At 35.8% G+C, this 24,444-nt stretch overlaps 2 protein-coding genes across 7 annotated transcripts; one reads left to right on the forward strand and one right to left on the reverse strand.

The window, feature by feature from the left end:
- LOC147407402 (protein CHROMATIN REMODELING 35-like) lies at positions 1-14,816 on the forward strand. Of its 5 annotated transcripts, none has more exons than XM_086435953.1 (8): positions 1-199; positions 301-412; positions 2,740-3,596; positions 6,367-6,738; positions 9,943-10,104; positions 11,046-12,820; positions 12,911-13,625; positions 13,714-14,816. In XM_086435953.1, exons 2-7 carry the CDS (start codon positions 307-309, stop codon positions 12,912-12,914), a joined length of 3,276 nt encoding a protein of 1,091 aa, XP_086292079.1. In that variant the 5' UTR covers positions 1-199; positions 301-306; the 3' UTR covers positions 12,915-13,625; positions 13,714-14,816. The 5 variants fall into 5 exon arrangements, with proteins under 5 accessions (XP_086292079.1, XP_086292078.1, XP_086292080.1 ...); XM_086435952.1 differs by having other exon boundaries at positions 2-162; XM_086435954.1 differs by having other exon boundaries at positions 2-159; positions 299-412.
- A 407-nt stretch (positions 14,817-15,223) lies between these two features.
- LOC147407403 (BEL1-like homeodomain protein 7) lies at positions 15,224-21,849 on the reverse strand. 2 transcript variants are annotated; one of them, XM_086435957.1, is made up of 6 exons: positions 21,525-21,849; positions 21,244-21,376; positions 19,350-20,522; positions 16,617-16,996; positions 16,468-16,528; positions 15,224-16,257 (listed from the first exon to the last, which is right to left on the reverse strand). In XM_086435957.1, exons 3-6 carry the CDS (start codon positions 20,421-20,423, stop codon positions 15,550-15,552), a joined length of 2,223 nt encoding a protein of 740 aa, XP_086292083.1. In that variant the 5' UTR covers positions 20,424-20,522; positions 21,244-21,376; positions 21,525-21,849; the 3' UTR covers positions 15,224-15,549. The 2 variants fall into 2 exon arrangements, with proteins under 2 accessions (XP_086292083.1, XP_086292082.1); XM_086435956.1 differs by having other exon boundaries at positions 21,244-21,849.
- Between the last annotated feature and the right edge of the window lie 2,595 nt (positions 21,850-24,444).

Consider the following 24,444-nt stretch of genomic DNA (forward strand, 5'->3'; position numbering starts at 1 on the left):
AGTCTCTCTCTCTCTGGCTCATGCTCTCTGCATGAAAAAAAAAAAAAAAAACGTTTGAGATGAAAGCAGAGAGAAGAAGAACAAAACTCGCCTCATCTCAACATACGTACATTAGGGTTTTCTCTGCTCCGATTCCTTCATTGATTCTAAACTTTTTCTAGGGTTTACTACTTAACCTCCTTTCGATTTATGTGCAAATGCAAGTGTTCATGAAGGCTCTCTAATTGATTGTTAAACAAGTTTCTAGTGTTAATGGTCCTTTTAAAATCTTAACCATTTAGGTTTTTCTTCCTGTTTCAGTGTTTGATGGAGAGTGATGGAGCTTGTTCTCACATGAGTGAGTTTCGGTCGATTGATCAAACTCCCAAGGCCAACCCATTTCTTGGGAAGTTCGAGCAACACAGTCACGATGGTACATTTAACTAATAAACTTCTTAATTTCTTACAAATTTCCTACATATTATTTTATATCCAATAATTTGTAACTAGGACAGCATTCTCATAGTGATTTGGTTGGAACTTGTTTAGAAATTTGAGCTCAGGTTCTTCTCTTGATGAATTAAATCATTTTCTACTATTCTTGAAGGTTCATCAAGTAGAGAATATAAGTTTAATTTAATTGGAGCATTAATGAGACATTATTGTTTGATTTGCAACAATACCCAAGTATGCTAATTGTGATTGGGCAATAGTGGAGGAATATAATATATGATTCTTAACAAGGGACATAATTTTTGTGGTGATCATGCCCAGGGCCGTGTCATTTTTGGGATGAGGATTTGATTGTGAAGATGCCCCAAGTCTGTGATCTTGCCTTTGGGATAGGGCTTTGATGCTGATGATATCCGTGGTTGATTTTTGGGTTAGAGGTTGAATCCTACCCTTATGAGGCCTAATGATTTCGTCTATGCTACCTAAGTTTTGTAGGTTGACTCGGCTTATGAAAAACAAGAAAAAATCCCATTTAGTTTGCTTTTGTAAAGCCTTTTAAGGGGCATTTTTTTCCGGATAGGTTGTTTATTTGTTTGTTCATGATTCATCCCTTTAATACAATTATACAATTACTTATACGAAAAATAGTCAGGTGTGAGTGTGACAAAGGTACTTATTGGTAGTTTCACTCTCAGGTCATTAATTTTTATTATGGTGATTGAACTAACCAGCACCAAATCAAAACTTAAGTCTTTGTTTTGATTTTCAACTAATCATCTTATCTTTGTGCCTATGTAGATTGGTTGGCATGCTTTGCTTCAAAAGTAAATACTACCTCTTCAATTCATGATGTTGGCCTTGATTTTATGACTTGTGGAAACATAAACTGAATAAATTTAGTAGAAGGGAGATGAGAAACAATTACAAATTTAAGGTTCCTTGGAAATTTTAATGTTCAATGGTTGCAAAAGTTAGGAAATTTAGCTAGTTCGATAGGCATATAAATTTAGTAGAAGGGAGATAAATATATTTTTTAAGAAGTGCCACATAGCTAAGTGGTAAGACTTGTGGAGGTTGTTCCCAAGTCCTATATTCAAACCCCTTGAACCCATACTACTTATGCTAACTATTAACAGTTGACAACATTCCTGTACTAACCAAGCATTTAACTATCAATATATATATAGCGTCCTATTCAGCAACAAACATTTTGACAAACATTTTGGCAAAACATTTTTCAAAACATGGGTTAGAGGTTTTGGAATGGCCTGATTTTTGGTGAGGATGATCTCTACGGTGAGGAGATCATCTTCACCAAAAATCAGCCCATTTCAAAACCTCTAACCCATGTTTTGAAAAATGTTTGTCAAAATGTTTGTTGCTGAACATTTCCCATATATATATATATTATAAACAACGAAAAGATTGAGTTCAGTAACTATAACATGTGCTTTCTTTGCAAAGCATGTGGAAAATCGTTGATCATTTACTTCCTTTATGTGATGACAAAGTATGGCTGAGCTCTTTCTTGTTTTCAATGATGCCTTTAAGGGTGATTGACCTTCAACCGCGTTTGAGGACTAATACTTTTGGTACCCATGGCCGGTTTTGTTAAGAAATCTTGTATTTGCCATTTGTTGGGTGATTAGAAGAGAAGGAAGGATTGGTTCTCTTGATATGGTCTAGGGGCCTTTTTTGTTACTTTGATGATCCATCCTAAAACAGTTTAGGAGGTTGCACTTTTAGGATTTTTGGTCCCCGGGCTTCCTTAATCTTGTTTTACTGGCCACAATCTTCTCTTTCTCCTTCATTTCTCTTTTGGGTCTAAATTATGATGAGTGTGCCACAATTGCTTTTTCTTTGCCTTTTGTCCTGTGTTCTTGGTTTGTTTCCTCCTAAATCAATTGTCACCTATCAAAAAGGGGAAAAAGGATAGGGAAAGTTCAGAAATGCACGAGAATGTCTAAACACAAATCTAAGTTGGAAAGAGATTCATATTGAATGCAAGGAATATATTCAAAAAAGATATATTTTTCTCTAAAATGAAACGTGGTACTTACATTATTTAGATGCACTGCAAACAAATAACTAGCAACTTAAAAATTAACTGCATAATTTTATTTTTTTAAATTGTTAATTGTGAATCGTGCTTTTGAAGGACTGGGCAATTTTTCAGCAATTTTGCGACTGCTTTGACTCCTTCAAATTTTAATGTTCTGTGATTTGTGTTTAGTTTACTAAGCACAAAATGTGGGTGCATCATGCATGTACTCATATGTGTATATGACCATTTCTGTTGGAAAACAGAGTTGTACTCTTGGAGGCACAAAAGGATGAAAATAAACAATGAAGGAAAAGACACTATTGGCACGTCATATGTTGCAAGTTTGTATGCTGGACCCAAATATAACGAAGACAAGACTACTCCAAAGGTTGTGGATAATTCTGATCCATTTTCTGTACCGAATCTCAAGGAAGAACTGGATCATGGTATATATGGTAGTGTGACGAAAGATATTGAAGCCCTTCGCATTAGAAAGATGCAAATGCTTACTTCCTTATCTGCCATGTACCCATCATTTTCTAGTCCCATTGTACCATCCACACCTCAGTCTTCTAGAGCTGGTTTTGATGCTTTTGATCTGCTTAATGGACAGAGTAAAGAGTCTCAAAATATTGTTGATTTGGATGATGACTGTTTTGTAATCGAGGATCCTTCGATAGAGGACTCAGGTTCACTTCACAAATCATGTATTAAAGAAATGCAACTACATGCTGGTCAACGTCATCTATGTGTACCTGGCAGAGATAGCCCCACAGGGAACAAGAAAACACAAGTTAGTGTGTCAGTCATAATTCTTGATTCAGATGAAGAAGATGGTAAAGATAGGACTGGGACCGGACAAACTTTGAGTTCTAATCTTGAGGCTTCTAATTCTGATGTGCCATTAGGACCTCAAATACAAAACTTTTATAACTTGAGGAAGCGAACAAACCTTACTAGTCATTCTAAAGCATTATTTCATGAAGTTCGTTATAGTCAGGAAGGAACTGAAGAGCATGGGTTTACTAAAGAGGTAAAAAGTACAGCTGTTGAAGAAAATCAGAATGCATCTGACCAGTATCAGGAGGACATATCGAAGAACCCAATCAAGGGCTTAGCTGTAAGTTTTCTGTGCCTTTATATTTCTGAAGTACTTGTACATTGAATGACTCAGACCACATCTAAATGGGTACAAGAGGGCACCAACTGAATTTTGGGGCCTTTTGTTGGTGAGAGTTCTTCAAAGGCATGAAATCCCAAATGCACATTGGCAACGACATACCTTCAAAAATAGCAGAATCTGTTTTTTAGGTAGTAACTTACTAGGTTTTAAAACTCAGTAAAGCTGGCTAGTGAATCGTCAGTTCAGTTCAACATAGTGCAGAAAACTGTTTACTTAGCTCACTGATCTATGCAACGATGCATGGGAAAAAAGAAAGACCCTTTAAGTATTCAGCTACTAATCGGTTGAACGTGGACCATCTTGCTTTATTTTTCTTAAAAGACTCTTGAAAATGATGCCAAGTTAAACAAGTTAGCTATCTGTGTGGGAGTAATCAATGCAAAGGAACCTCTCTTTTTCTTTGTTTCAGGACATCTATGCTTCTTACAAATTGCTGGGAGCATAGATCTTGGTTGTAGATGCCCTTCCTGAGCAGATAATGAAATCAAAGTTCTTATTTTTAAAGGGGGGGTTCAATTTAATTTAATTTTGAAAGGTGCAAATGACATTTTTACCTTTATTGGGATAAAAGCTAAGGAAATTGATGTCTTCAAACTCCGCTACCCATGATTTTTTTTGGGAAGGGCCTACAAATGAAAAGTTAGAAACAAGAATTGTGCAAGTAAAACAGTAGAAGTAGATTTAAAGTATAAATTTGCAGATTTTAGGAGAATATGTGATTGACTATTAGTTGTAAAACTAGTAACAAAAAAAGAAACAATTAATACAATTAGTTCTTAGGCATTCCAAGTTGGATTAGGAGAAAACATTGAGGAAAAATTCTAGGAAGGTAGGGGTAAACGTTTGCAAAGAATTCTCAATGGAAAGAAGAAAAATTATAGGAGTCTTAAATAGTCATGTAGGGATGAGGGTTTTGCATTTGGTTAATTTAAAGTGGGATTTATAAAAGCTAGATAGCATTTTTTTTCTATTTAGGAGAATGATCGATCGATATGCAAAGATTATAAGTTGAAAGGTTATTCCAAGGGAAGTCTAGCTACACAACAATAGGTTAATAATTTTAGATGTTTACATCAAAAGATGGAAGAAATCAGGTCAAAATAAATGATACCGAAGAATAAGGTATTGGCCTTTTTTAAAAAGGAGAAAAAACATTTGTATTTTAAAAATAATTTGTTAATTTGTTAATTGGAGAAATGTTGAACTTAGAGGCGAAAACTACATTTAGGTAGTGGCAAAATATGTTACAAGCGTGGTGGGAAAGATTCCAAGGGAATCTACCAAAAACAGTTAAACACAAGAAAACTTGATGGAGGAATGAGGATGTTTAGAAGATTATTAGAGCAAAAATGTTTTGTAACAATGCTTGACAAATGACTTGAAACAAAAGAAAACTTGAAAAAATATAAAATTATTAAAAGAAAATAGTAAAGAGTGCAGTAAAAAGTTGGGGGGAAAACTCCTTTTTAAAAACCCTTAGGGGCCTTTTTCGGAGAAGACAATACTACGAGATCTAAAATAGAGTAAAAAAGGTTCCTTTCCCGAATTTCCAATAAGTGAAACTAAATGTAAGAGATATGTATTACGAATTGACAACTAGAGAGGTTGAGAAAGATGTCGACAATCGAATCAATCAAAAAAAATAAAAAATAAAAGAAGAAGAAGAAGAAGTAAGATGTCTTCAAACTTGAATGAAATAGAGAAATGAAAACTATAGACTTAGATCATTAGATGCATTATGAGAAATTCTTGGTTGGAAGTGAAGGGTTTCAGCAAAGATGGTATGGTTATTTCTAAATATTTTGAATGAAAACAACATGGAAGACTTTGATTAGGAGGCACATCGAAGACCCAAGCACAACATGCTTCTGTAAAATTATAACATAAAAAAAAATGAAAACAATGCTAGAAAATATTAGAACATGTAGGACTTTGGAACCAAATGCTATTTCAATCGAAGGAAATACATGAGAATTATTTGATTGCTTGGCTAACCAACTTGTTCAATAATATTTTGAGGACTAAAAATATGTTGGATGAATGGAGAATAAGTAACCATAGTACTTGTATATAAGAACAAAGGGGATGGGAGGAAGAAGATGATGAGGAAGATGGGGGGAGAACATGGTGATGGTGATGGTGGTGGTGGCGAAGAAGGTGAGAGAGAGAAAGAAGGTGGCCGGAGATGACGATGACGGAGACGGAGACGACGACGGCGAGGTTAGTGTAATGGTGGTGGTGGTGGTGGTGGTAGGGAAGAAGAAGATATGAGTGGAGAAGAATTGGGGATAGAAATATGGGTGGATTTTTTGATTGGGGTGGAAAATGAATTTCCATTTCCATGTGCAATCAAACACTTGAAAAATGTCATTTTCCATGGAAATTAATTTTCCACCCTATTTTCCATGTGCAATCAAACATACCCTAAGATATTTTTATCCTTTTTTTGAAAAATGAATATAATGCATTGCTGATTTCCATTAAAACTTTTGGTGTTTCACCGGTTCTTATTTTAATTCATTTTTTTTATGATTTCTGTTTTTCTCCCTTTCTCATAAGTTGGTGGTTTTCCAGAAATTTCTGACTATTTCCTCATTAACGGAACAAAACTAATGCTTTCTTTTTTGTGTTAATTTATCCATCGAAAAAGAAAGGATTTATCAATTTGATTTATTGTGAAAATAATGTACACCATCATCATATTCAGGCTGGAAACTGTTGGAAGAGCAAATTAGCAAGCCAAGAAAAGATAAGTCTTGATGGTGAAACAACATCTAGAAAAGAAAAAAGTTTATACGTTGGTGTACAAGATGGTCTTGTGAGTAAGGAAAAAAACCTTCAAAGTGATGATGGTCTGGTACACTGTCATCATATTCAGGCCGGAAACTGTGGGAAGAGCAAATTCACTCATCAAGAAAAGATAAGTCTTGATGGTGAAACAACAACTAGAAAAGAAAAAGGGTTATATGTTGGTGTACAGGATCTTGTGAGTGAGGAAAAAAACCTTCAAAGTGGTAGCGGAGATGATGGTCTGGCAAACATTTGGGGGGAAATGGCACTAGCATTAGAATTATCCAAGGTATTTCATTTGATAGCGTTATCCATGGCTGAGTTTGGTGTTTCATTTATTCATTCCACATTTCTGACTGGAAACAATAAATATGATCTGAAACATGGACTTTCTTGGTATGGTGGTTTTTTGTTCATGATATAATATATTTTGTAGCCATATTCAGAGCATGGTAGAGATGCTCATGTACAATTGGATTTTCTTGCTAAAGAAGGCTCTTAAAGCCTCATAGGTAATTGGTATACATAGCCAAAACTTTCCCATGAATGGTTTTCTTGTCCTCTTAATAAGCTTTTTTTTATCAGTGCCATTCTTCTCTCTTCATATTTCTGACATCTTAATAAGCTTTTCTCTTATTACTTGCCAATAAATTGTTCACTTTAGTGAACTTATCAAAAAAAAAAAAAAAAGTTGTTCACTTTAGTGACACTGACATACAATTTTATGAACTTTTTGTTCTTGATAGGTAAAGGGTTAGCGGTTAGCAAGGTAAAGTTGGGTTCAAGGGGGTTTGAACCTAGTATGTGGGAATAACACTCCACACTTCTTACCAACTTAGCTAGGTTGGCAGTTCAATTTCACAATCTTTTTGTGGAAACTAAAGAATTGGAAGTGCTAAGTTTTATCAATAGAATAGAATTATATGATACTTGGAAACCTGAATACTGGCACCAAAGTGCCAGTTTCAGTAGGATATGGGCACGAATACGAGTAGGTATGGGTAGGATATTTCAAGAATTTATTTATATTAAGTCCCAGGAACAAAAAAATGTATTTAATATTACTTCAAATCAATATTCCAGTTTTTATTTCATAGTACTTATTTGATTTATTAAAAAATTCTTATTTTATGTTCGCACTATATGTGAAAGTATTCGTGTCATAATTTATAGGAAATGGGGAAGATTCCCTTTTTTTTGTATGTGTCCTGGATTTTGGAAAATGTCAGTCTCATCCCTCTTCCCATATTTGTATCATTTTTCGTATTTGTTTTGGGCATCATATATAGAATTGGGGGAAAAAAAACATTTAGCAGGCACTGAAAACGTACTTTTGAAATTGACGTGGAAACAATAAAAATCTTCTTTCGGACTATATGAACTCTAACAGAAGAAATTGGGCTCTATGTTCCAGGTTGAGCAGATACTTTCCAATTTTCAGGCATCGATGCTTCTTATCATTTTTGCCAACTATAGGAGACCCATCCTGACATACATGTTTTTTAACTGTAGGTTTTTTTCAATTCACTCTTAGGAATGTTAGAGATTAACAAGACCTTATGGTGCAAAGATTAAACTTCACCATTCGATCACTATTCTCACTAGGTTTGAAGAAATTACTCCAATGAGATATGAAGTGGAGCTCTAATCTTATTCCCCACAAGCCGAGGGGTAAAGATAATGTTGCTTCTCTTTTTTGTAAACGTCCCCCACGATTCAAACTCTAGCTCACAAAATGCACTGCTGATGGGGGCTACAACTTATTAGAGTTTTAGCAATCATTTGATTGGTTCCATTCTGTAATATTTCTGCATTAGTCATGATATTTTGATTTATATGTACTTCTGTTTTGTTTTTATTTTTATTTTTTTCTAAGCTATTTGTACTTCAGTTTCGAATGACAAGTTGCTATCATTATGATTTATTAAAGATCATTTCAAGCAAGTCTGATCTAATTAATAAGCTTAGCTAGATCTTTTTCTTCTTTTTTTTCTTGGAATCTCTGAGGAAGGAACTTCTAGATCTTCTATTTCTTGGTTTTCCAATCTCTCCTCTAGTACTCGATAATTCTAGGAAACACTTCAAGTGATTGCTACAACTAAAATAGTGTAGATTAAATACACCAAGTGTGGGGTTGTAGCGAAGTAATAAAATCTTGGGAATCCGAGGTCGATTCACGGGGATTGTGTAAAAATTGAAATAAAACACATGTGAAGTTAAAGAAGAGTTAACTTAAACTATGAAAAATATGATTTTCCACACTTTCGTATGAAGAAAAAATTAAAAACAAAATTTGAAAAGCGCTAAGGCATCGGAGATCTACTCAAAAATCACAATTTTATTCATTCAACTTTTTTCACAATTAGTTTCAAATGAAGATTCTCCCTAATAGGGTGATATATCAATTAAACCAAAATTTTATTTTCTAAAACATTTTGGAAAATCTAAGGTTGTCACGTGTAGCACATTCACATACCACAGAGATTCTTTAAGCAATCAATGTAACAATCATCCACAATGAATCAAGGAAAATTTCCAAGCACTCAATGTGATGGTCGTAATAAAAAACTCAAAAAGAATTTATTGATATAGAATTAAACAAAAATAATTAATTCACTTTAGATCAATCCAAGAAAATATAAACATTAATCCACCATTGTTGATCGAAATAAAATTACAATCTTCGAGTTTCACCCTTAACCCTAATTAATATTTTAGCCAACAATCTCCACAAATGAGTCCATCAAAATTATTGAATAAAAAACCTAGAAAAAGAAACTAAAAAAAATTAAAGGGGGAGAGAGATTAGAGAGGAAGATTGGAGAAGAAGAATAATAATGAGGAATCTAGATAAATAAATAATGGTAAGAGAATAAACAACACGGAAATAAATAAAAATAGAAGGTGAGAGATATGGAAGGAGAGAGAATTTAACATGTAAAGGAAAGAGAGAGAGAAATAGAAATAAAAAGATATGGGAGAGGTGTATGAGATCTTTTATAATAAGACTAGATAGATGAGAAACTTTGCTAAGTACGTAAGAGCATGTGTAGATATTTTCACTTTTTGAAAAAAATTTCTTTCTTTCTTTCTTTCTTTAGCCCGTCCTTTAACTTGTCTCATAATTGCTCCTCCACCCTTTTGCATGTTTGATTCACCAAAAATCCATCTTTAGCCTTTTTCTCTCATTTTCAACCTCCAACACCTATAAAAATGAAAATTCAATTAATTAGGTCATATTAACCAAATTAACATTAGTTAATCACCATAAACTGGGGGTAAATATCATCAATTTGTACAATTCTCAATTATTATCTGAAAGAGAAAAGCAAAAGTATGTTATCTATGTAAATACAGGAATTCTTACTTTGTATATGATTATTATCTTTTAGTGAAGCTGTTTAGGTGGAAACATTCAAGAACTTCTCAGTCTTGTTAGAGTTCATGAAATAATCTGTTCACACAATTTTTATGCTTCTCCTGCCACTGCCAGGATGCTGTTGCAGCGAGCAAAAATGTAGAATACAATGGAGGAGAGGAAGGAGGAGAATGCGGACATTCTTTTGTTCTGAAGGATGATTTGGGGTATGTTTGTCGGGTCTGTGGAGTTGTAGAAAAAAGCATCGAAATGATATTTGAGTACCAGTGGATAAAGGTATGGATCTATGCCTGTTCTTATTCTTCTTTATTTTTTTCATTCCGTAGTGTGTTTAGTTAGTGATTAGTACTGACCTTAGCTGCACAAAGCAATAGCTTAAGCATATGCCGACTGCTAAAGTGGAAAATAGGTCCTCAAAAAGTTGTGTTGCTAGAGCACAACTAAGAAGCATTATGATATAGATACACTGGTAAAAAGTTATGTATGTATTTTTATGTATGTCTAACACAAAAAATTAAAGTTTTGCAATAACTAGATCTAAAACTATAAATAAATGCACAATTCAGAGCTTTAAGTATGGAATGGAACAAATCAAGGTACTTATGTCTGGGGTTGAGAATTAATGAGGTCTTGGAGTGGAGAGGGTAAAAAGCCTCCAACAACAAAGGTCTTGACAATTGTCCACAGAATATGAGTTTCTTTGATCTAAAATGAAATCATTGTCATCATCAAAGCCTTGTGAATTAATGTTAGGTGGATAAAGTGAAGAAGTGCTTTTGTAGTATTACATGACCGATCAAGCTAGAGGGGAATTTTACAATGCAGTAATAAAATAAGCCCAGTTGTATTTAAGTGCTTCATTAGTCCTTTTCTCATGTACAAGGGAGTTCGTTTTTTTCCGTGCTTCCAGGAAATTATATAATATGATCTTAATGCTACTAATACTCTATGATTAGTTGATCAACTACTCAACGTTGTCGCTCTTAGCTACTATATTTACATGACTACCAGTCTTGGACTTGAGCTTTATATATATGGTTTCTTCTTGCAGTTTGAATGTTAACTCTTCTATTTGCTGACAGTGCTGTTGATTCTTGTTATGAAAGTCTTGTATTTTGAAAGAGCAATCAATTAAGTAGCATGGACCCAAGTAATCAATTAATGTCTGGAGAGTGGAGACAAGTTACTTCTAAGCTTAAAATTTTTCCTTTACCCAGGGCACAAGAACTACAAGGACTTACATGTCTGGATCTCAGAGTATTAAGGATAGAGATCAAACTGAGGTGTTTCCTGGACTTAATGTGTCAGAAGATGATCTAACTGTGGCCGGAATCTCTGTGCATCCAATGCACATGAAGCAAATGAAACCCCACCAACTCGAAGGCTTCAATTTCTTGATTAATAATTTAGTAACTGATAAACCAGGTGGTTGCATACTGGCCCATGCTCCAGGATCTGGAAAAACGTTTATGATAATAAGTTTTGTTCAGAGCTATCTTGCCAAGTATCCCAATGCCAGACCATTGGTTATACTACCAAAAAGCATCATGACTACGTGGAAGAAAGAATTCGAAAAATGGCAAGTTGAAGATATTCCATTGTACGACTTTTATTCGGTCAAGGCGGAAAACCGGGGTCAACAACTGGATGTGCTGAAAAACTGGGTAAAGCACAAGAGCGTCCTCTTTTTAGGGTATAAGCAGTTTGCAAACATCATATGTGGCAGTGCAAAATGCCCGATCACAGCTTCCTGTCATGACATACTCCTGAAGGTCCCTACCATTCTTATTATGGATGAAGGACACACTCCTAGGAATGAGGACACAAATGTACTGTACTCCCTTGCGAAGGTTGAAACACCTCTCAAAGTAGTGCTATCAGGAACATTATATCAAAATCATGTCAAAGAAGTGTTCAATATTTTGAACCTTGTACGTCCAAAGTTTCTGAAGTTGGATACTTCCCGAGAAGTTATCAGACGTGTGCTCAGTAAAGTGCAGATATCAGGCAGGAGAAGAAAGTTAAAAACTGGTGTGGATACACCTTTCTTTGACTTGGTTGAAGAGACACTACAGAATGATGAAGATTTCAAAAGGAAAGTAACAGTCATACAAGACCTCCGGGAGATGACAAAAAAGGTACTGCATTATTACAAAGGAGATTTCCTGGAGGAGCTGCCCGGGCTTGTTGACTACACCATACTCCTCAACCTCAGCACAAAGCAGAAGCAGGAAGCCGAAAAATTGAAGAAACTAGAAAAGTTCAAGAGAAGCTCTATGGGGAGTTCTATCTATATTCACCCACAATTGAAAGATTTCTCGGAGAATGGCATCATGGGAGACAAAGGAGGTAACTTTAATGAAGATAAGATGGATGAATTGTTGAACAAATTGGATGTCAATGACGGGGTGAAGACAAAGTTCTTCCTGAGTCTCTTGTGCCTTTGTGAATCCGCTGGGGAGAAGCTATTGGTTTTTAGTCACTATCTCCTTCCATTGAAATTTTTGGAGAGATTAGCAGTTAAAACTAAGGGTTGGGTCTCTGGCAAGGAAATCTTCATGATCTCTGGTGACTCAAGTACCGAGCATCGGGAGTGGTCTATGGAGAATTTCAACATTTCTCCTAATGCTAAGATCTTCTTTGGCTCAATCAAGGCGTGTGGTGAGGGAATCTCCCTTGTAGGGGCATCCCGGATCTTGATTTTGGATGTTCATCTGAATCCATCGGTCACTCGCCAAGCGATCGGTCGTGCTTTCCGACCTGGCCAAGTCAGGAAAGTTTACACTTACAGGTTGGTTGCTGCTGATTCTCCAGAGGAAGAAGACCACAACACCTGCTTCAGAAAGGAGTTAATTTCGAAAATGTGGTTCGAATGGAGCGAGTACTGTGGTCATCAATACTTCGAAATGCAGACAGTTTCAGTGAAGGACTGCAATGATTTATTTTTGGAAAGCCCTCTATTAGGGGAAGATGTGAAGATTTTGTACAAAAGGTTGGTAGTGATCATCCTTATCCAATACTATTTTCCATAATAAACTGCTCGTCTTCTTGGCCTAATCAGCAGGATCAAACTTTTGTGCAGGTGAATCCATGTGTCACTTGGCCGAGGCAGGTTAAGATGTATATACTAAATAGATGTCACCTTTGCAAAAGATTGTGTTGTTGCAGATTAGCTGCAGTAAGTTTTTCATACTTGTCCCAAACGTTCTCTTTTTACATTTAGAGAATGCCAAGGGTGGTGTTGGAAGGTCATCAAAGAGCATTGTATGTGATGGACTTGTTTGTATATCTGCTTTGTTACCGACTTCTTTCGTGGTTTGAACTTTTTATAGGGTGGCACTTTTTTCCTTGCACTCTTGTTTGCTTCTTGAGGAAGGCAAATCTGTAGAGTAGCACTGAAGACAAGAATGTGCTTTACTAGATCTGTGAATACTGGCTCGAGATCAGTGGCCAAATTACCTGTTACTTTTCAGTTCAAATGTTATGGCTCATACTCAACTTATGTTACTGTACAGTGAACATTGTAGCCGTTGAATCAAAATCATCGTAACTCCAAGTTTAATTGGATGGATGGATAGAACGTGTGTCAATCTTGAAATATTTTCAAATTGGCAAGATTACAATATCTCTTGGTTCATTTACATAATTGTCATAAGAGAGTTTGGAGGTTTGTTTTGCGATGCCAACAAATTAACCCCTTGAAGAAAGAGTTAAGAAACCGGTGGTGTTACTTTTAGTTGCAGGTAATTACAGGCAAGAGGGCATGCATTTGGGAGGGAAGTATGCCCATGATGAAGGTATAGTTTGCTCTCAAGTTTGGCTTAAAAATCTTCTTTTTTCTGTTTTTATCTAATGGCTGACTTAACTTCATTTCGGTGTTTTCAGATCCAACAACTTGTTACCTTGGCAATTGGAAGGCAGAATTTCAGCAATTATTGCATTTGTTGTTTAAACTGTTTACTTATCTTGCCTGGTTTGAATTTTTGAAATGACTGTCAACCCTTAGTAGCAGAGGTAGATTTCTGTTAATTTTTGTTTAATTTCATGGAGTCTTCCTTCTCTTTCTGATTTAATAAAGTTGCATCAAATAAAAATGTGATCTATGGATTGTGATAGATAAGTATAGTCATTAGGAATGACAAAAAAATATTGAGAGTAGAGGGGGAGTGGCCTTAATAAAGATTAAAACCCTACGGAGGAGACAAGGTGTATGTTCAAAAGAACAACTCTGAGTGGATTTTATGATGGAATGTGAATCATGTTAAAGTGTCCAAATAATTCTGATGATTTAACATATTTATTACTCGTGTTTTCAACAAATGCAGTGGAAACATCACTAGTCTGCCAATTGGTTCCAAAATGCCTGTCTTGAAGTACAGTTTCTTAACTGTAACATGTTAGATTTTGGTATTGCTCTCTTTTTTTTATCTTCTAGAAAGCATTGGAATGCTGGTGAGGTGCCTTTCTATGGCCTCTTACCTTCCATCAAACTTCGAGAGAAAAAAAATTTACATTCATAATCAAGCTTCAAGCGTTCTGGATGTGCATGGACCTGGTCCCGTCTGTCAAGTGGTATCTATCAGTACTTGACGTAGTCTCCACTCTCCAATCTAGACCAAGACAATCATTCCAAATGAATCTTAGGAATTTCTTCAATTCACGGAGATACTCATCCAATACAAGTTTTTTAAGAATAGAACTTTAATTATTCGGCGAGACTAAGTGGTTAAGGTGATCCCAAAGTTTCCCAGGCTTTAAATACAAGCGTGCAAAGTGTTGAAAGAATGTGAATGGCTTGGGAGACTTGTAGGGGAGGCCGACTTGAACTAGATCGCGGTGATTAGTTTTATTTCTGCATAGACACCATGCAATGAGGGACCTGGTCTGTGATGTTGGTCTCATGATCATATACCAAATATGAGTTACAATCGTACTTGAGCAACAAAATTGTGAGACAAGTGGCAATGATTCTTCTCAATGACACCCAATATGAGTTATAATCGTACTTGAGCAACAAAATTGTGAGAAAAGCGGCAATGATTATTCTCTCTGACACCCAAAAAAATAATCCAGGACCCCTTATATACATATACTACAAAAAAGGTATTTTGAACAAGTGTTCACTAATCAGAGGCTGCCACCTATACATGGTGGGTTGGGGCTTAGAAAGAAAAATTCCATTCCTTCAGAGTTCGGAAACATTAAGCCAAACTGACCCTTGGGTTGAGCTTTCTTACAGCAATGATCCAGACCCAACATTTCATTCAATTTTGGGGTGAACCCTTTAAAGTACAAGCTTGGAACCTTGAAACACCGTAAACAAACCCACCCACACTTCCATAACCAACAGAACCATAATCTCAGTATCAAAATCATGATCAAGTAATTCTTGGACTAAGATGGAACCTTTACTTCAAATACCACAATTAAAGTAAATTTACATGTTCCCTTGTTCGACAGATTACAAAAAAAAAATATATGGTGTACCATCTTTACAAATACGCTGCCTTCGCACTATATTACAACTGTATTTCATATCCATATCCATATCCATAATCATATTTATACTGACTAATTGTATTTCATTGTTTTAACAATTTTCAAATAGGATAGAAGATACCAAAAGGAATAGCTCAAGCCTCAAGGTGAACTAGTATTTATTTTCTTCTCTCAAGAAGAATTTGAATTTCCAAACCATATGGAAACTAAATGAGCATTATCTTATGCTACAAAATCATGCAACAGATGGGAAGAACTAAACCTGTGATGTCGGTTACCTGGATCCGTATAGTCGTAATCTGCCGAGTTGGGACCTAGAGAAGCCGCTGCATTGTACATCTCGTCACCCCTCATGGTGACGAAATTGTGATGGGTCTCACCAGACATGGGTATGCCACCACCATCACAATGCTGCAACCCCAGCGTAAGCGACACCCCACTACCACTACTTCCCAACCTCCCTAGCTCTGCCATCTGGTGGTATGCAGCATTGGCAACCAAAAACCTCCCGTTGCCACTCCCATCAGACTGAACAAGAGGGCTCTGGAGAAGACTGGAGTCATCCATATTGGGTCTTTGGTCCATCCTTAACTTCATATTTTTGTAGTAGCTGGTATCATCTTCTCCATGAGACTCATTATGGAAACTGTCTCCTGCTGTGGACCCAGCCATTTCTACATCAGGAACAAGACTAGATTTTGATTCATTGAATTGGCTGGTATTGTTTCTCTCCATGTTCATAGACTTGATGTTTTGCTGTGACTCCTCCCTCCTATCCATAGAGACCTTGGTATTGTCCTTTGTCGCTTTGGGTGTGTTATCAGATGAAGAATTTGAGTCCATCTCAGTGTCACCAAACTCTTCTTTGTACATCTCCTCGACCATGGGTTTCCAAAGACGTACTCGTGCATTTATAAACCAGTTGGAAACCTGATCCAAAAATGGACCAAAAATTAGCACACAGGAATTGAAGAAACCAAATATAGTTATGCTTAGTCTTCTTTGTTTCATATGAAAGTTGAGGCACCCCTCAACAAGATGGCACGTGTGGTGGGATAGGACGCAAAATTCAAATAGCCAAGCAAGGAAATCTTTAGCATAGGAGGTCTAGTTGGACCTATCCATCCTTTTTTTTTTTACCTGACCCCTGGTCAAGCCCGTCTGCCTTGCGAGCATGATTTTATCAGAATCCTTTGGATAACTGATGAACCAAAAAAGGAGAAATAAATTAGAGGAGCCTTAATATCGAATAAATAAGAAGGAGAGAGTCACAGAACTGAAGGCCTTACGGATGAAGGAAGTGCTCAAATAGCCAAGCCCGTAGAATTGAAACAGAGCTTTCTGGTAGACCCCGCTGTGGCCTCCAAGCATGTTGTTGCATCATACCAATCTGTTGAAGAGCCCTCTGTTGCCTGAGCTGCTGATCCACAAAGCGGAGACGAGATATTCCACTTGCCGTGTTGTTCCCTGCAATATCCTGCTCCCCTAGGCTTTTGCGGGTTGCTTTAATCTGGTCGCTGATTGCATCTCGTAAGCAGCGGAAGTGACGGGAAATCGTCTCGAGGGCAAGTGCAGTGTATGGTTTAGCAGCCCCACCCCCCGCTATTACATCAAATGACGATACTACTATCTGCATCTGATGCGAATACTGTCTGTATCTTCTATCAACCTGTAAATTATAAATATGGCCCAAAGATAAAGGTGGTCCCAAGTTCATTTTCACATGAGAATAGTATTTACAAATTTTAATAACATTCTTTTTCCTAATCTATCAAATTAGAATGGACTTTCTTGGAGAACTTTCATCATTCTTTTCATATTTGATGATGGAGCTGTTAAAGTATGCAAGTGATTATACTGCAGACGTGAGATCAAAACCCACCTTCAGCTGTTTACCTACCTAAAAGAAAATCTTAATTTATTGAAAAGGGGTTCAAATAGGCATTGTGCCTCTCTCTCACCAAAGATGTTTTGAGGCTTTCATGTTTAGATTATGGTAATAAAGGTCCTATAAATTAGAAAGGGGTATGAGATCTCAGCTAAATTTGCACAGGAAATTTAGCAAATCATCTAAAGAGAAAATAATTTAGGGGAGTTCCTGTGATAAGTGATCATTTTTTATAGGTAATAATTTACAAACTAAAAGACCCAACCAAAAGGTCTTTGTAAGTGGGAGACAATGTGGTATTTTACCAGTATAAGACTGATCAAAGTTTATCATTTTTTCCCGGCCAGTAGACATCAATAGTCCTACAGGTAGATTAGTAGGATGATGATGACTACTAGTGAAAGAGAAACTAGCATTGAGATGAGGCACTTCTCTGCTATGTAATCATGACAAGCTACCAATGTATTTTTGGTTGGCCATGGTCTTATATAAAACTCTGATTAGAAGGGATTGGTAATTGGAGCCTTCAAGAAATGAGAGAATATGAGCTAATTGATCTCTGAATTCCCATTAGTATGGCATTGGACAAAGCAAAATTACTAAAACAGTTTATGTAATATTCTGTTTCACACACACACACACACACACACACACACAAAAGACCAGCAAAGCAGCAAACAATTAACCATTCTTCCAAGGATTTTTTAAAATCATCATTATTGGAGTGTATCTGCTTTCAGAAGAATAATAAAACTTTAAAATCATCATTGAATAAATGTCCATGGAAATTGCGGATTTCCTGTCTATGACACACAGCCCAACCTTACACACAACGCTAGACAACTTATACTAATAATCAAATCAGTCTAGTGAAAATTAGGATCTTCAGATATCATTAATGAATCAGGAAGCACATCCATTACACAACACAAATAAAATCTTTATGTATTGCAAATTCACATCATCATCTCTCTATTTTCAACTTCAGAAAGGAAAAGAGAAGCCTTTAGTTCACCATTCTCACAAGATCTATTGGTAGTGAAAAAGTACCATCTAAGCAGTAATTAATTTAATTTCAGAATAGACCCATTTTAAGTGTTTCAAGCACAAGATGACAAGATGAAATCACATTTTCATGAAAGTGCGATTCCACTTCTTTGCTACTAATACAGTTCATAATTGTACTACACTGATGGGAAGACATCAGATATCTGTAAGCTGTTCTTTGAACTTAATTCCATGTAACTCAGCCCAAGAAGGATGTAATTTCAAATGCATACCCATACCACTAAAGCATCTAGGGAAAATAAATCATTCCACATCCTTCTCTTCTTACCTTCACAGAATCTCCAAACACAATTCTCCTTTGCTCCCTTTACTATTACTTTTATTGGTACAAGTTCTTTTTCTCCATATTCAATGCTCTTTAACCTCTTCAAAAGTAACAAATTGATTTTGACGAACAACCGTGACTTCAATATATTAAATTGGCCACTCTAGACTATTCCCATCTTTCCCCTTACCTAAAGATGGGGAGATTTGCTTTCATGGTGTGCACCTTTCTTAGAACAAACATGTAGCACTTTGCACATTTCTCTTATTACCTAAACCTAGTAAACATTTGTAGTTTCTTGAACATGTCCATTCACTTCAGAAGTACTTGATGAACAAAAGTATATTTCTTGAGAACATTTGATCAGAAAGCTGTAGGAGAAAGTGTGGCATTGTTTTAAACTTCAAGTGTGTAGAATTTGTTGCTATATAGGATGCTACAATTGAAGCCCCATAACCCATCTTTTTCTTACCAATATAGACTTCAATGTTTTAACAAAATGAAAAAAAAAGAAATCTTGCTATCTATTTGTAGCCTTAGTTCTCATGACAGTAGAAACTGTTTGCAAGTTGTGAAAACAAAAAAAGAAGAAATAAACTGGTTTTGAGTGGCCAAAGAATGAGATAAACTTCGCTAAATGAACAACCATTTAGATACATTTCACAAGGAACATAGTTGAGAGGAAATCTAATTCATTTAACCATAGTCCACAAGATTAACTACCTGATAAAACATGAACATGTAGTTATGCCTAGAGAGAATCATGAAATTAGCAGAGAAAAATGATTGTGGTGGGCTCACCTCATCCAACATGGACAGAAGCTTTGTCATCTTGTTCTGTAAATCCTGTCTTTCAGCAGGTGAGAGTTCACCCATTATGTTGGTAGTTGATTCTTGAGGGTCTGAAGACACCCCATTTGAGGGAGGTAATGCAGCACCATCCTTCGATGATCGCCTATCAGTATCTTTGGATCCCTTCAAACCAAACCCTTGGAAGCCTTGGTGTTTATCTGATTCGTGCTGCTTGAGAGCCTTCCGGACATTGACTACTTCATCAAGAAGTTGTTGTGCGACCCTGAGATACTTGGAATTGGGGATGGTTCTTGCGAGACCTGGCAATCCATATGGAGAAGAATCTGAATGCATCTGTTTAGGGCCCACCGAGCACTGAAGGTTGTTCAATGCCTCCCTTTTAATTGCATCCTGATTGCCTCCATGAAAACCAGGAGACAAGTATTCACAATTTCTAGATTGCTTGCTTTGAGAGCTCTCATCATCTCTGCAAGACCCGTTTCCACTGCCACCTTCTCCTGAAATGGTAGGATGAGAGCTTAAGAACGAAGAGAGGCCTGGGTTAGGATGCAAGAATTGATACGAAGGGGCAGGAACGGGAGATGGGAGCTGTGTGCTAAGGCTGAGGGACAATCCTTGTCCCTGCAAATTATGTCCACCGTGCATAATCCCTAACCGTGTCTGCATACTCATCTGTGGATCATCGGTTGCACCAATGGATTGCATGGTCATGGGGCCACCCGTTGGCTGCATAAACAACATCTCATTTCTGCCATCCCTCCACACATTATAACCTTGGTCCCCATTATGGGAACCAACGAGGCTAGATAGGATCCCTTCTTGTGAGGGGGTCAATTCGAGTGGCCCGACAGATGGGAGACTGACACAGTTTGGCTGCTGATGCTGAGAATTTGCAGCCAAGGTATCCGTGTAGGAGCCCGAAGAAGACGGGTAATTCAGATACATCATCATGTTACCCTGAAGTACCGGTGCTTCAGGATATGAAGCAGAATCAGAGTCCCTTAGATAAAGTGTCGGTGTAACCACCGTTTGGTTGCTTGAAGTGGGGTAATAAGTAGCCATGTTTTCTCTTCCTCAATCTTGAAACTTCCAGTTGAGGGATTGGAATTGGAAGACAAAGCATACCAGCGATATCAGCAAAGAAAATTTTCGCTCCCAGAACTGATGATGTCCAAGAAAAAAATAAAGGATGATTATCATAAATACTTCATTAAAGGAAATTACAATTTTTTTATAATAAAAAAAAAAAAATGGGTTTAGATTCTCAATTCTAATACTAATTGCTTATACCCATTTCTTGTTTCTTAATTTTCATGAACATTGCATCCGTATTGGCGACTTTTCAAAGCTCTGTGAAAATATTTGATTACAAGGTATACTAAAAATTTAAACAGAGAAGAATCAAACTTCAAAGAGGGGAGATCCTTTAAGCCTTTTTTTTGGCTTCTCTTAGTCTCTGAGAAAAGTGGGTGTTAAAAAGATATATCAACAGATACAAATCATCATATTATGTTCTATAACCCTTTACATAAATAATTAAACAAAAAGGGAAAAAAGACACTCAAAAATCTCATTTTTCTAACAAGTCAACAAAATTTAAAAGAACACAAACACAAACACAAATCACTCAGAAAAAGAAGATAACCAAAGAACCAAACGCCCAGATTCAAAAAAAAAAAAAACACAAGTCAAAAGAAAAATCAAACAAACCAAAACCCAAAACAAAATTATCCATAAAAATAAATAAAAAACACAACTTTTTTTTTTTCTTCTCTTTCCTGATCATTATCATCATCATGCATGAAAACCCACATAATCAAGATCATCGATTGAACAAATATGCACCCCAAAACCAAAAATAAAAAGCAGAGAAAAAAAATACCTGAAAGTCCGAGACTGTGTGGGTCGTGGGGAGCAAGAAAACTTGAGATCAGTCCCGATCGGCTGAAGTAGAGTTCCCAAAACGGAGACAAACTGATCCCGATACCCAAAATAACAATTCCTTTTCATCAAACCTATAAAACAGAATTCTAATAAAAAATTAAAAAGAAACAAACTTCAACTAAGTGCTCTGCTTTATAGTTTTTATTTTATTTTATACACTTAATACAAGCATCAATCATTCCTATCTTTGACACGTGAGATTTACACAACCCACTTCACCTCTCCATGAAAACTTCTCTCAGAAACTTAAACCAAGTAATCAAAATTTCTCCTTTTTGTTAGTTTATTAATCAATTTCTCTCTCTCTCTCTCTCTTCTTCTTCTTCTGTTGTTGTTGTTGCTGCTGCTGCTGCTGTTGTGGCGGCTACTGCCGCCCTTGCTGTTGTGGTTGTGGTTGAGATTGTAGAGTTGTGGTTAAGGTGTTCAATCCTTCAACCACCTGCAGGTAGACCTAAACACTTCTCTCTCTCTCTCTCTCAATCGCTTGTCCATTAGCTTATTAGAATAGAAGATACGAAACGCGACAATCTACACCATATAAAATAGGAAGTGATATGGTCATGCTTTTTCCTCATATACTCAGCTCCATATATAAATATGTATTGGGAAATGTTCAGCACCCTAAGTTTTACCACACACTTTAACAAACGTTTTTTGTCCTACATGAGTTAGAAGTTTTGGAATGGGCTGATTTTTGGTGAGGATGATCTCTATGATTAGAAGATCATCCTTCCCAAAAATCAGCCCATTCCAAAATGTTTAGCCCCATGTTTACACGTTGAAAAATCGTGGATCGTCCATTTTTTGTAAATCATTTTTGATGGGGTTAGAAGTTTTGGAATGAGCTGATTTTCACAGAGATCATCCTCACCAAAAATCAGCTCATTCCGAAACTTCTAACCCATGTAAGACAAAACGCGTTTGTTAAAGTGTGTGGTAAAGCTTAGGGTGCTGAACGGGACCCGTATGTATTACATACAATTAGGGAAGGGACCTCACCCTTAACTCTTAACTCTTAACTCTTAACTCACTACAACAGACCACTTGGGAAAAAAATATATTTATTATAAAAATTTTGATATGTAGTTTCATTGGGTAAAAAAATTGAAGAAATGACTTATAATGTTAGAGAAATATGCAACTTTGATGAGAAACAATTGTGTCATGTTTCTATGAAAATGTACCTGTTGTTATCCTTTCCTTGTGTATTCAGCTCTATGTTATAACAATAAATGATTAAATAATCAAATAAATATGATCCCCACTTGACTCAGCTCTCTTATCACATAATGACATACGTAGAATTAAAACCTTGCCCATGTTTTATTTTATTTACTTTATTTTTTTATATAAAAAATAAAATAATACCTTATATTAGGAAGGTTGGCAGTGCCATTTTTTTTAATCTATAATATAATATATATAAATTATTTAATATCTTAAATTAAAAATTGTACCATCTTGAAATATCAACTCATATCCAAACAAAACATTGAAATCCCAAAAAAAAAATATTAAATGTTAAATATCAAAATCTACCATGAAAAAGGGTATGAATGACCCTAATATAAAAGGGTATAAATGATCCTAATATGTTTATATCCCATGAAAAAGACCTTATGATTGTGATGGAATGGGACCAATTTCAATGAAACACATATTTCATGCCCCCCAATATTACTTTTTGTGCCCTAATTATCTGATTTTGTAGTAACAAAATTTACTTCTTTTATGACATTTTTTAATTTGAGTCAGTTTAGTATCATTCATTCTCTTAAGTTAGTTATGCATCTGTTTTAGCTTAAAAGCTAAAACAGAGGTCATGATTGCTACTTCATTTATTTATTTTTTTAATGAAGGGTATTTTCGTAAAAAAATAAAAAAATGAGGGTATCGAAGAAGACTGGACCTGCAGATTTAACACGCGTTGTCGCAGAAGTTAAAACTTAAAACCTTGGGACGCAGACCTGCGGTTAATGAACGGTGCCATCTGATTGGGTCTTTTTAACGACAAAACCCCAAGACCCCGCAAAGCGTACGAGCTTGCGACTTTGCCGTGTCTGAATCTTAAACGATTTTCTTAAGTTACCCCCCTCTAATTCTTCTTAAATTATAGATCCCTCCACGTTTTGACTTTATGACTAACCTTGAAATGAGTTTAAAAAATTATTATTATTATTATTTGTCTAAAAAAATAAAAATCATTTTTCCATCCAGGTTGCTCAACTCTTGGAAAAACTTTGTTTATTTTATCATTCTTTGGATGTTATTTTCTCACAATTATCCTCAATCCAAAATCTTAAAATCAAGACATCTTTTGACATTTTCCTTGGTGCAGTCAAACCTACAAAAAAAATTCATTTTTTAAAAGAAATTTATTTTTTCATTATCAAAATTTAATTTTCTTTTGAAAATATATTATCTACTATCATACAATCATGATTTTTAAACTCGTCCGAAATCGAGATGGATCACCCGAGTTAACTCGATATCGGAGTCCAACGAGATCAACTCACAAAGTGTTATGAGACGACCGCGTATCGTGAGATAAGCGAGTCGTCTCGGACGATATTTTCGATTATCTCGAGTGATACAAACGATACGAACGAGACAGTGCAGTAAAGTGTTTAACTCGTGAGTTAAACGAGATGTCTCGAACGAGATTTTCAAAATCTCGTTTGAGTTAATCGAGACAAACGAGTTATGCCTCAATCCTCTATTCTTTCACGCCCAAATCAATTTTTTTTAATTTTATATTTTTTTGTATTTATTTTTTAATATGAATCATTTCATAATTTTTCATATTTTTTAAATGGTTAAAAGCTATTGTCTCAATGTCAAACGAGACGAGATGTATCATCCGAGTCAACTCGGTATCAAAGTTGAACAAGACGAGACAAGATACCGAGTTTAAAAACCATGCAATACAACCGCTTGATTATTTACATACATGACTCGTCTTAACGGCTTTTTCAATCTAGTTTTTTTTTTTTTTTCTTTTCCTACTTAATAGATCATATCAACTCCAAGTGTGATTTGATTTGGAATCAAATATTTGATTTATTTCCCTTACAATCAAAACATAATTTCAACATAATCACTTAATCCAAATATCCTTAGTAGTTCTTATCACCAATTC

Source organism: Akebia trifoliata, chromosome 3 (genome assembly GCF_017979445.1).
Source record: "Akebia trifoliata isolate Shusen 1 chromosome 3, ASM1797944v1, whole genome shotgun sequence".
Classification (NCBI taxonomy): Eukaryota; Viridiplantae; Streptophyta; class Magnoliopsida; order Ranunculales; family Lardizabalaceae; genus Akebia; species Akebia trifoliata.